Source organism: Capra hircus, chromosome 5 (genome assembly GCF_001704415.2).
Source record: "Capra hircus breed San Clemente chromosome 5, ASM170441v1, whole genome shotgun sequence".
Lineage (NCBI taxonomy): Eukaryota > Metazoa > Chordata > Mammalia > Artiodactyla > Bovidae > Capra > Capra hircus.
The window spans coordinates 70478944-70491155 of NC_030812.1; the positions used below are offsets into that span (position 1 = coordinate 70478944).

General features: G+C 47.8%; 1 protein-coding gene across 2 annotated transcripts in view; it reads right to left on the reverse strand.

Moving 5' to 3' along the window:
- Positions 2120 to 12212, reverse strand: part of LARGE1 (LARGE xylosyl- and glucuronyltransferase 1) — a 609955-nt gene continuing 599862 nt past the window's right edge. Inside the window, exons 12-14 of one of the 2 annotated variants that reach the window (XM_018048226.1) lie at positions 10343 to 10489; positions 4649 to 4844; positions 2120 to 3698 (exon numbers count right to left, since the gene is read on the reverse strand). In XM_018048226.1, coding sequence (XP_017903715.1) covers positions 3501 to 3698; positions 4649 to 4844; positions 10343 to 10489 — 541 coding nt within the window. In that variant the 3' untranslated portion in view covers positions 2120 to 3500. The remainder of the gene's footprint in view (positions 3699 to 4648; positions 4845 to 10342; positions 10490 to 12212) is intronic. The other variant, XM_018048227.1, reaches the window with a different exon arrangement.

Here is a 12212-nt window from a genome sequence, read left to right on the forward strand (position 1 = left end):
GCATTGAAAGGAAGATTCTTAACCCCTGGACCACCAGGGAAGGCCCTCTGACAATATTTAGTACATTTCTTTTTTTTTGTTGTTGTTGGGGAAGAGAGCATCATTGCAGGTTACATGGCTTTGGATTTAAACAACAGGTAGGCTTGGGTTTTAAATTTTGATTGTGATATATGGACTATGTGAATTTGGGGAAGTTACTTAATTTCCCAGAGCTCAGTTTCCCCATCAATAAACAGTAATATCCACTTTTCTGTTTTGCTGCAAGGCTTCAATGAGCTCATACATGCCAAAGGTCCTTGCACAGTGGTTACTCAATAAATCTCAGCTCTCTTGTACACTGAGTATTATGGGGGCTGAATGAAACAATCCTTTTCTTCCTCCCAGCTGAAAGCCAAGACGGCATTGGCTTATTTAAGCATGAAAACATCAGCGTGCCCCATTTATAAGGTTGTTTTACCCTAGGAAACTGATACGAAGGAATCGACATCTGCAGCAGTTGCTTCTGCCCAAGTGGCTGCAGCTCCACACACAGGAGCTGGGGCTGGCAATGAGCTGCTGCTTGCAACATAAGCTCTGGGAATTCACGCCGCTGGCTCTACAGACTTCAGTCTCCACTGGGCTGGCAGTCTCTGTGCTGAACTTGGGCATCAGCCAACATCTGAGCTCTAGCCTTAAGTGAGATTGGCTTCAGAGTGTCAGGACCTGTCTTAGGGGAAAGTAGGATTTTTCTCTTACTGGTATGGAGTGTCAGATTCTGGCTTTAACAAATTCAGTGTACGTGAAGCAATACCATCCCCCAATTTATACCTATTGTGTCTAAGTAATTAGCACCTTCTTTCATTCTCAGGTGTGACCCACTTTGGATAACAAATTATGTAGACACAACCATACTCATAGAAATGCGAGTGAAAGCAAGGTGGCTGGGCATGATTCAAGGGCCACGAAAAATTAAAAAAATAAGTTTTAGGGAATTACAATTTGATTTTCAGCACTGAGGAATTAGAGCTACCAGCATATGAAAGTTTGAGAGAAACAGACTGTGTGTGTGTACAGGGAAAGGAAAGTGTGGTGTGCCAGTAGACGTTTGACAACCAGCTCTCAGGGCTCTTGTGCCCTGGTTTGTGTTTTTTTCTGATTTCCATGGTGTAAATACTATGGTCACAGATGATTTCATGCTACAAATGTGATGTTACTGAACGCAGGAGTAAGAAAGAGGTGTGCACAGTAAGTTCTCCTGAGATTGTATGAGCTGGCTCCCATGCACCAGTGGAAAATGGGGATTTAACATGAATTTTGAATACTTCTGTGATGTTTCACTTTTTACAATATTCATGTATAACTTTCATAATAACAAATCCTGCATATATGTAGTATATGTACATGATATATATACATATACACACAAACACACTCTTGAGACATAAATACACACACGCACTTACATATTGGGTTGGCTAAAAAAATTTGTTCGGGTTTTTCTATAAGATCGTACCAGAAACCTGAAAAATTTTTTTGGTCAACCCAACATATCTGTGTGAGAGTTAGTCTTAATAGTCTTCCTAAAGTTTTTAGTAAATTTGAGCGAATACACTTGAGTGCGTAACACACTGAGGGGCTCTCATAAATCCGGTTGCCACAGGGTTTCATAATTTCATAACTGTCATAAACTGCCACAATTTTGGAGAAGGCAATGGCACCCCACTCCAGTACTCTTGCCTGGAAAATCCCATGGACGGAGGAGCCTGGTAGGCTGCAGTCCATGGGGTCACTAAGAGTCGGACACGACTGAGCGACTTCACTTTCACTTTTATGCAATGGAGAAGGAAATGGAAACCCACTCCAGTGTTCTTTCCTGGAGAGTCCCAGGGACAGCGGAGCCTGGTGGGCTGCCGTCTATGGGGTTGCACAGAGTCGGCCACGACTGAAGTGACTTAGCAGCAGCAGTCATGATTTACCTTGCTAGCCCACATCTGGTACCTAAAACCCCTGGCTTCCATGTTGTGATGGAAGCTAAATGGACAGTGGGAAACTGCTTTGAGGTTGTGAGTGTGAAATGAGATCTAACCTCAGGTGGGGAGAAAAAGGAGTTCAAGTTCAAATGACGAGTGAACACAACGGGAGGACAGAAGTGTAAAGTTGCCATTTATCGACTTTGCTTTCTACACTGAAGTGTCTCCAGCAGGTCCTTAAGAGAGTGGGAGGGGAGTGAGGAAGAAACAGTCTGTACTTGCATTTATTGATGCAGCACCTGCTGGTCACACTGCAACTCGATACAAACAGCCCGGCAGAGAGTGGGGCCCTGACTCTTGTTCTCATCAATGTAAACACAACATTAATATTGAAGATTCAAGAAAATGGGTAAAAAGTCCAGTGTCCCCTCAGTCTATGTGATGGTGAAGGTGCTGGCCTACCCTTGGATGGGTCCCCAAGGGAGCCTGAGGTCATGACCTTGGCCCAGCCGCTGCAAAGCAGACAGGAACACAGAGGAGCCCCACACATTCTTCCCAAAGTTCTCCCAACGGGCTCATGAATCTTCAGGACTGAATAATGAAAGTTCTTCTAAAGGCCTGAGAGGTTCATACCTTTCACGTGCACAGAAACCATCCATTTAAAGCCCTGTCCCCGTGACTCAGTCACTGCCCAAAGAAAACGAGACCAGCTGTCAATAGCTGGTCTTTGCACTCCCACAGTCCTCTGTAGCCCCCGGATTCTGAACAGTTCGGATTTAAGGTCATTGGGCCTTGAGGACCATCATGAAGAAGGCTACCCATGTTTAAATATTGGTTGAAGACTCTTGTCTTCTTGGTTGAGCCACTGCTGATCAAGGGATGTTAGCTGAGGCAGCTGGTTTTCCTTCGGAGCCTTAAAGGATCAGGTTTTCTATTTGGGATTCCCAGACTCAAAACAAACAAACAACTCCCCCCCCCCCGAAACAAAACAAGAGTGACCTTGAGGATAAGGAGCGAACTGATCCTACCTCCAGGTCCTGTCAAGTACAATGTCAAGTACAATAGTTCGATCATTGGCGTGCCCTCCTTTTGGATACATGGTTAAACTGTAGGGCGAGGAAGAAAGTTTTCTCTGATAAAGAGACATTTTTGCTTTTATTTCCTGGGATGGATAACCCCCAACACCCTGCCTTCCCTTTAAAAAAAAAAAGAAAAAGGAAAAAAAAAAACAAAACATCCCAAAGACCTGGCTGTGTGGCTTTGTGGAAGGATAACCCCTTTGCTCCCTCTCACCCTCTGTGTCCCATTCTTGGAGAGACTGCGTAGATGGGTGATTTCCCCTGCTCTGGGAATGATGGATCATGGGCCAGAGCGGGGTTGGCCAGATCCTTGTCCCAGATCTCCATAATGAGGGCAGCTTAGTTGGGCCAAAGAGACAAATAAAAAACCAAAACGGTGATGCTCAATTTGAGTTTGAAGGCTGGGCCCCAAACAGCAAGTGGCTCTCCCCACCCTGCAGAACATCTGTTGCTCATGGTGGGCTTCCTGGTGCTAGCTGTTGTTCTCGGCCGTGAGATATTTGAGGGCAGCAAAGCCATAGCGGCGGGACATGTCCTGCTGAAACTCTTCCTTCAGGGTTTTGAGACAGATGCGGTATTGCTTGTTGGACCGGAACTTGGTGATGTCGAAGCTGGGGGCGTGAGGCATGTGGATCATGTACGCATTGGGCAGCACGATGAATTCATACTCCTGGAAGCAGACAAGAGCTGACTGAGACCCTAAGAGTCCCCCAGTGATGTACAATGAGCACCCAAGCAGACAGCTACTTGACTAAACAAAGGAATGAAGTCCTGTATGACACCAGTACCAGGGCAGCACCATGGACAGCATCACCGCGTGGATGAGGGCAGTTAGTTCAAGGTTGTCTCCATGACCCTGGGTACATTATTTGGCTTCTCTGAGCCTTAGTTTTGTCGTCTATAAAGTGAAAGTAATTCTCCTCCCTTGAGACTACTACCACAGTCACACCTACAGTATACAGTCTATAACTGAACTACGAAGGCAGAACTGAGGAGCTCGAAAAGAAACTTACCGGCCCCACAAATCTCCCTAAATCTACTATCTGGTCCTTTGGAGAAAAGCTTTGCAGACCTCTGGTTTAACCTATAGAATTCTGTAGGCGATTTTGAGGCAGGTGCTCAATAAGTATTAGCTGAATGAATGAAAGGGTTTCATGATTAAACACAGCCTGAAAATCACTCCTTTAGTTATGGGGTAGAATAGCTGCACCTTATCTGCATGTTTTGTGTCATTTATACGGAATTCCTAGAATGCTCTGTGTCAGTTACATGATTCAAAGGCTGAGTGATGAATGGTCATCATTCACTCATCTTCATCACTCAGTTGAATGAGGATGAGGGGGTGAAATGGTTTGTTCCAGGACACTCAGATGTGCTGGGGACCTGGCTGGGAACCCAACTGTCACCCAAGGGAGGAGAAAGAAAAATGGATTAGGAATCAACAGAGCTGAGAACAAGTACTGTCACATTCTTCCTCTAGGACCGTGAGCACATATTGTTCCTTCTTGAGTCCCTGCCTTCTTATCTCCAAGGGCCTTTCAGCTCTGAGGTGCAGGCCTCCCCTCCCCACCCCCCTACTGCCCCCACAGTACTGGGGCCATAACATTCTACTCTTCTCACCTGCGCATCTAATTCCATGATGTGAGCCACCTTGTTCCAGCCAAAGCCCACAAACCTCCGGTCGTACTCAGGGCAGTCCCGTCTCACAACAACATACGGCTCGAAATCGGCCTCCCACTCAACCCGGTAAGGCGTGGTGGCAGTCCGCCACTTGGCGAAGTTTGTGGGTGCATGGCCTTTTGTCCAGACATGGTACCTGGGACACAAGGAGAAAAGCCATTGGTGGAGGGGAAGGAAGCAGAGGTTTCCAAATGCTGGTCTGGAGGATGAAGAGGTATATGCTGATATAGTCTTTGTGGTAGGTTGAATTTTTGTCCCCATTCCTCGCCTTCCCCTCCACCCTGGCCAAAGCTATGTTCAAGTCTTGACCCCTAGTATCCATGAATGCAACCTATTTGGAGAGAAGATCTTTGCAGATGTAATCAAGTCAAGAGGAGGTCACAGTGGATTGTTGTGGTCTCTAATCCAAAGTCCTTATAAAAGGAGGAAATTTTGGACACAGAGATATGCAGGAGGAATTCCATGTGAAGACGTGGGCAGAGATGAAGTGAGACACCTCCAAGCCAAGGGATGCCAAGGATTACTGGCAACCACCAGAAGCTAGAAAGAGGCAAGAAAGAAATCTGCCCTTGAGCCTTTGGAGGAAGCAAGGAACTACCAACAACACCTCGATTTTGGACTTCTGGTTTGCAGAATGGTGAGGATAAGTTTCTGTCATTTTAAACCACCCAGTTTGTAGTACTTTGCTATAGCAACAAAAGTGAAAATTGCTCTGTCATGTCTGACTCTCTGCAACCCCATGGACTATACAGTCTATGGAATTCTCCAGGCCAGAATACTGGAGTGGGTAGCTGTTCCCTTCTCCAGGGATCTTCTCAATCCACGGATTGAACCCAGGTCTTCTACACTGCAGGCAGATTCTTTACCAACTGAGCCACCAGGGAAGCCCGAGAGTACTGGAGTGGGTAGCCGATCCCTCCTCCAGTGGATCTTCCCGACCCAGGAATCGAATCAGGGTCTCCTGCACTGCAGGTGGATTCTTTACCAGTTGAGCTACCAGGGAAGCCCTACAGCAACAGAGACAGCCCCTTACATATTTTTTTAGTGTTAGAGTGGTTGAGCAGCTTGACCAAGACCAAGTAATTAATGTTGAAATATATTTTCCCTGAATTCCTAGTTTTTTTGTTTGTTTTTTTCTACCCTTGTGCTCATGTGCTCAGCCGTGTCTGACTCTTTGAGACCCCATGGACTGTAGTCTACCAGGCTCCCCTGTCCTTGGGATTTTCCAGGCAGGAATGGTGGAGTGGGTTGCCATTTCCTTCTCCAGCAAATCTTCCTGACACAAGGATCAAACCTGTGTCTCTGCGCCTCCTGCATTGCACACACATTCTTTACTGCTGTTCCACCGGGGAAGCCCCTTGGGTTGGCCAAAAAGTGTGTTCAGGGCTTTCCATAACATCTTAAGGAAAACCCTGAATGAACTTGTTGACCAATCCAATACAGCCTTCACTAATGAAGAGGCTATCACTATGAAAAGGTACATGACTTTCTGGATTGCTGTCTGTCATTTATATGGAACAGCAGGTTAGTCTGAAACAGGAAGTGGAAGGCAGAAATCTGGGATGACTTTTGGTGACCCTTCCCTAGTACAATGTCCTTCCGCTTGAGGCAGGACCTATGAGCGTGATATCACTCCTGCAATTATGTTACATTATATGGCAAGAAGGATTTTTGTAGATGCAGTTATGGTTACTAATCAGTTGACTTGAGACTACGGGAGTGAGCCTGACCTAATCATATGAACCTTTAGATCTGGGTTTGGAAGAAAGCAAAAAGCCATGTGTGAGCTGCCTATGGGGGTCATGTGGCAAAAAGCCTGTGGGTAAATGGTGACCTCAGTCCTCCAATCACAAGGAAAGGAATCCTGTCAGCAAGCAGTGTGCCTGGAGAACCACACACTCTAGGGACAACTGCAGCCTCCCCCACACTGATTTTAGCCAAATGAGAACCATAAGCAGAGAATCCAGGCATTCCATGCTTGGACCTCTGACCCTCAGAAAATGACTGTGAGATAATAAATTTGTATTGTTTTGAGCTTCTAAACTTGTGGTAATTTGTTATATAGCAATAGAAATGAATATAACCATGGGTGGCGCTAGTGGTGAAGAACCCACCTGCCAGTGCAGGAGATGGAAGAGATGCAGGTTCAATCCCGGGGTTGGGAAGATCCCCTGCAGGAGGAAATGGCACCACACTCCAGGATTCTTGCCTAGAGAATCCCATGGACAGAGGAGCCTGGAAGCCTATGGTCCATAAGGTCAAAGAGTTGGACATGACTTAGCAGCTGAACAACAACAATAATAATGATAATAAGCTCTAGTAAGCACTTAAGCTGGTTATACTGTCCTACCCATAATTGTAAGTTCTCATAATATACCCAATATCAAGTTACAAATAGCAGTAGGTAGATCAGGGATGCACACCTAGGCAGCCTGGTTCAAGGGATAGGACCTTTCATCAGGTTAAGGTTTGAGTTAACTATGCTGAGTTACCTCTTTTTATATCACTGTCATCACACTCTCTGGCCTGTATCTAGAACAAGTAGTCAGCGGGGCCTATACACTAAGTTGAAAGAGAAATCTAAAAACCTGAGAGGCACCTACGACAGAAGCCAGCTAGTGGGGCAGGAATATGTCTCTGGATGCTAAAAGAGATGGGAGCTGAGAGCCAGTGAAGCAGCAGATGGGGCCCGAGGAAAAGAAGATTCTAGAAAGAAAAGCTTCAGAAAATGCCCCAGGAAACCTACTGTCACACCAGTAGACAGTGGTCTCCAGAACTTGCTTTCTGAGACCACCACCATTAGTCTCAAAAAAAAAAAAAAAAGAAAAAAACAAAAAACAGTGATGAGAGACATTTCCTGCGTCCACCTTGTGGGATGCTGCTTAGAAGAAACTCCGGGCACTCTGCGTTGAGCAGAGGTTCTCCAGCTGGCATGTGTATCAGAATCCCCTGGAGGACTACTTAACAGTCAGATTGCTGGATTCCACCCCCAGAGTTTCTGATCCAGTAGGGCTTGGGGTGGGGCTTGGGACTTGGTGCTTCTAACAAGTTCCCAGTGGGTACTGATGCTACTGGTCCAGGGACCACGCTCAGAACCACTGTCCTGGAGGACGGGTAGACCTGAGCATGACTTATTATTAGTTCAGGTGCTGTTGGGAGTAGATTTCAGCGGCTAGGAGGTTTAAGAGTTCATTTGGAGGGAAGGTGACAAAGCAGTTTCTTGGAAGGAAGGTTTGTAATTCAGCACTTGGCATGATGGCCTGCAAGCTCTTGGCCAGAGCAGCAATCACGGACACAGCAGGCCAACCCCCACCTCTCCCAGCTCTCAGGCCCTTGGACTTGGCCTTGAAATGAGTTCTTAAATAACCTGGGGATTTGGAAGGAGGGGTGCTTTGGAGACTTGCCAGGTGATCAGCCTTTGGGAAGATCACCTGGAGTAGGAAATGGCAACCCACTTCTGTACTCTTGCCTGAAAAATCCCATGGACGGAGGAACCTGGAGGACCACAGTCCACAGGGTCTCAGAGCCAGGCACCACTGAGTGACTGAGCACACACACAGCCATGAGGCTACGGACTCCAAAGTCTCCACTTCTGCCTGCATTTTCAGACGCCGGTAAGTAAATTCAGGACTTGACCAGTGGTCTGATGGTATTTTGGTTAAGAGCCCAGGCTCTGTGGTTTTTAGACCTGGGCTGAATCCAAGCTCTGTCATGTATTGGCTCTGTGGCTTGGGCTAGTTATGTAGCCTCTCAGAGCCTCAAGTTCATGTGTAAAATGGGGATAGCATATCTATCTCATGGATTTGTTGTGAGGATTAAATGAGCTGATCCCAGTGCCCAGCTCATGCTTTGTTGTTCAGTTGCTAAGTTGTGTCTGATTCTTTGTGACCCCATAGAGTGCAGCACACCAGGCTTCCCCATCCTTCACTCCACTCCTCAATTCCTTTATCTGTATGAGAGGTGAAAAGGGAGCTCTTCTGAATTGTTGCATGAATAACCTATCTCATAAAGTTATCTTCACAAAATAATGTTTGCTTGAGAAAACCTTCTAGAAACTTCTAGTAACTTAACAGTGGTATAAAAACCTAAATTATTATTAGGATCTTTTCAGCAAAATTCAGATTGCATAGAAATGTATGTTTTGGGGGAGCTTCCCAGGTAGTGCCAGTGGTAAAGAACCCACCTGCCAGTGTGGGAGACATAAGAGGTGTGGGTTTGATCCCTGGGTTGGGAAGATCCCCTGGAGGAGGGCGTGGCAAACTACTCCAGTATTTTTTTTTTTTTTCCACTTCAGTATTTTCTCCTGGAGAATTCCCAGGGACAGAGGAGCCTGGCAGGCTACAGTCCATATGGTCGCAAAGAGTCAGACACGACTGAAGTGACTGAGCACGCACGTGGTTTTTTTTTTTTTTTAGTTCAAAGAAAGTGTTTATACTGTTTAAAAGGGAGGCTTTACTTTAAAATGGGAGCAGAAGGTGGGCATGGCTCTCTCTTACAATCAGGAGACCGAGCAGGATTCCTGCTCACCCAGGGGTGCTCCCCTTAATGCTGCAGTCTGTCCCTGGGGACAAAAGCCATCTGCATCTGTGCCATCGTGCAGACTTCCTGGCCCTTTGGACAGGGGGATGGGTAGCTCCTCTGCTATGTTTCTGGAGGACTGAGGGTTCTAGGAAGTCAGGGAAATGAGGGATTTGTTTGAAACTGTCACTCGGGCAACAGGACAGACAGCTGCCACACTGCTGTATGCAATCTTGGAGTCACCTGGATGCCTTTAGCTGTTGAAGCTACTACTGCTGCCCATCCCAGGCCTGAGGACCTCAGAGAACAGACCGCTCACAAGAAAAGAAAACGAGAGATGGCCACCATGGCCCTAATGTGACGAAGCCCACTGATCAAACGAGTGAATGGACGAGCAAACCAAAAGGAGAAGTCAGAGTCAGCAGACGGGGTGGAACATCAGCTGATTAAAGTGGAAAGAGAGAGGCTGACCACCCTACAGACAGGGGCGGAACATCAGCTGATTAAAGTGGAAAGAGCGAGGCTGACCACCCTACAGACAGGGGCAGCACATCAGCTGATTCAAGTGGGAAAGAAAGAAGCTGACCACCCTACAGACAGCGGCAGCACATCAGCTGATTAAAGTGGAAAGAGAGAGGCTGACCACCCTACCCAGCCTTCCTGTCCTTTCCGTCTGGGTACACAGGGCGAACTCTCTCTCTCACATTGGTAAGTTGTGTCCAACTCTTCATGACCCTATGGACTGTAGCCTGCCAGGCTCCTCTGTCCATGGGATTTCCCAGGCAAGAACACTGGTGTGGGTTACCATTTCCTCCTCCAGGGCATCTTCCCACCCAGGGATCAAGGCCAGGTCTCAGGCATTGGCAGGTGATTCTTTACCACTGAGCCACCAGGGAAGCCCTCCAGGTCAATCACATGAAAAGCACATGGCACGTGGGAAGAGAAAGAATTATGCCAAGCACACAGTTTGGGCCAGCAGTGCTTCTGTGGCCTTAAAATGGTCTAATGCCAATGACAACCGTCTAGGCCAGCAGCTCCTCTGGCTTCTGGTTTCCCAGGAGCGAGGACGACTTTGGGCTCCCCCTCTCCCAGGGGGTGGCAGTGAGGGCCACTCACCTGAACGTGAAGAGGGTCCCCATGTCTAGCATCGAGAGCAGCTCTGCCTTCGACTTGGGGAAGGAGAGCCGGTAGCGCAGTGTCTCAAACGCGGGGACGATCATGGCCTTCTTGGTGTTGGCGAGGTCCAGCTGGATGACAGACTTCCTGGAGAGAGGGCAGGCAGAGAGACAGGGCCCCTGTAATGGCAGGTAGAGGCTGCCCCATGCAAGGGCGGGGAGGTGGCTGGTACAAGGAGGGGTCGTAGAGAAAGCCAGGGGCGGCCTCTCAGTTTAAACATAAGGGAATCCAAGACCTAGGGGAGGCCTGGAAGCTTGTCCAGCAGCACTCAGGAGCCTGGCTGTCTCTGGGCCAGAAGGCGGAGTCTTTCTGGAGAGGGAGCAGAGGGGCTGCACATTCGCAGTGTGTGCCCCTGTCAGAGCCAAGTGTAAAAGCCAAGAGACCAGGTATCCACAAGGTGTGGAGACCAGCCTGCTTGCTGGGTCCCCTGGGCTGGCCGCACGCCTGATGCATCACTGGCCACAAGCAGAGCTGGACACAACGCTGATGAGATGATTGCCAACCTGGGCATCTGTGGTCCCATCTCTGGGACTCTTCACTCCTTGGACTCCTTCTGATGCTAAGCCTTCAAACTCGCCTGACACAACATGTCAGAGCTCTGGCCCCCGCCATCCTCTCACTCACTCCTGCCTTCTGTCCCTCCAAGACCCAGCTCCTGCCTTCTGGACTTGTCTGCCTGGAGCCAGCTCTGAGGCCATCATTTGAAAGAGAGAAAAGTCACGGTGCATGAGGCTGTAATGAACCACAGATAGGACTTAAAAGCCTGGCTCTTCACTTTAGGTGTCTTGTCATATTTTACAAGTAATTCAGTTTCTCATGACCTCAGGTTCCTCCTCAAAATGGGGCAATAATATCTCCCTGCTGAGCTGCTGCGGAAACTGGACAAGGTACCAGAAACACTAGTACTGCCAGGCGTAGCGGGCACACGGCAAACAGTCCCCATTATGCTGCAGTGCCGTCCCATTCCCAGGCATCTCTTTGGCCATGGCTGTGATACTTCATGCCGGCTTCCCGCTCAGATTACTGACCCTCGGGTCTCAGGCCAGCCTGAGATGCTCGTTATCTCTGAGACAGAGAAAGAATTCTCCCTTGGAGTAACACGAGGTATTTCGCAAAAATGCTATAAGGAGCAGTCATCCAGAGCAATACAACTGCTTCTTACTTAAAGTAACTTTACTCAATAGAACTTTGAGCCTGTGTGTGCAGGCCAGGTTGGTCTGCAAGGAGCAGTAACTTGTGTAAGGAAGTAACTTGTAAGCCCAGGCCAGCATGGGACACGAACAGAGAAGCAATCCAAAAAAGAAGAGCAGCAGGGTTCGGTAGCCACAGATGAGGGGGAATCTGGACCAGGTCAAGATAAGGAGGGGTTTCTCGGAACCACTCTTGGTGAAGGGGGTCTCACCAGCTCTCAGTGCAAGAGTGTGGTTGAAACGGACTGGAAGTTGACATGAGCATTCTTCAAGTATCATTTGCAGTTCACTCTATAATTATGTTTCAGTTAAGTATATACCAAATGATATACGACCCTCACATCACTGTTTCAAGACAGATTTGTAAAGGATGATGCCAAGATAGAATCTGGGTGAGCTACCCTTGGCCAGTTGGAGGATCAGAGGTCTGAGTCAGCCTGTTCTGGCCTGCATTCCTCTTGTCTTTCTCTAAGCAATGCCTCTATACAAACACCTAAGGTTCCCTGGCCTGTGATCAGACATTCTCTTTCGTATCAACCTTATGCTGGACATTGGCAGACTGGGGGCTTGTTACCTTTCCTCCAGGAAAGATACGTTGTTGTTGTTGAATTGCTAAGTTG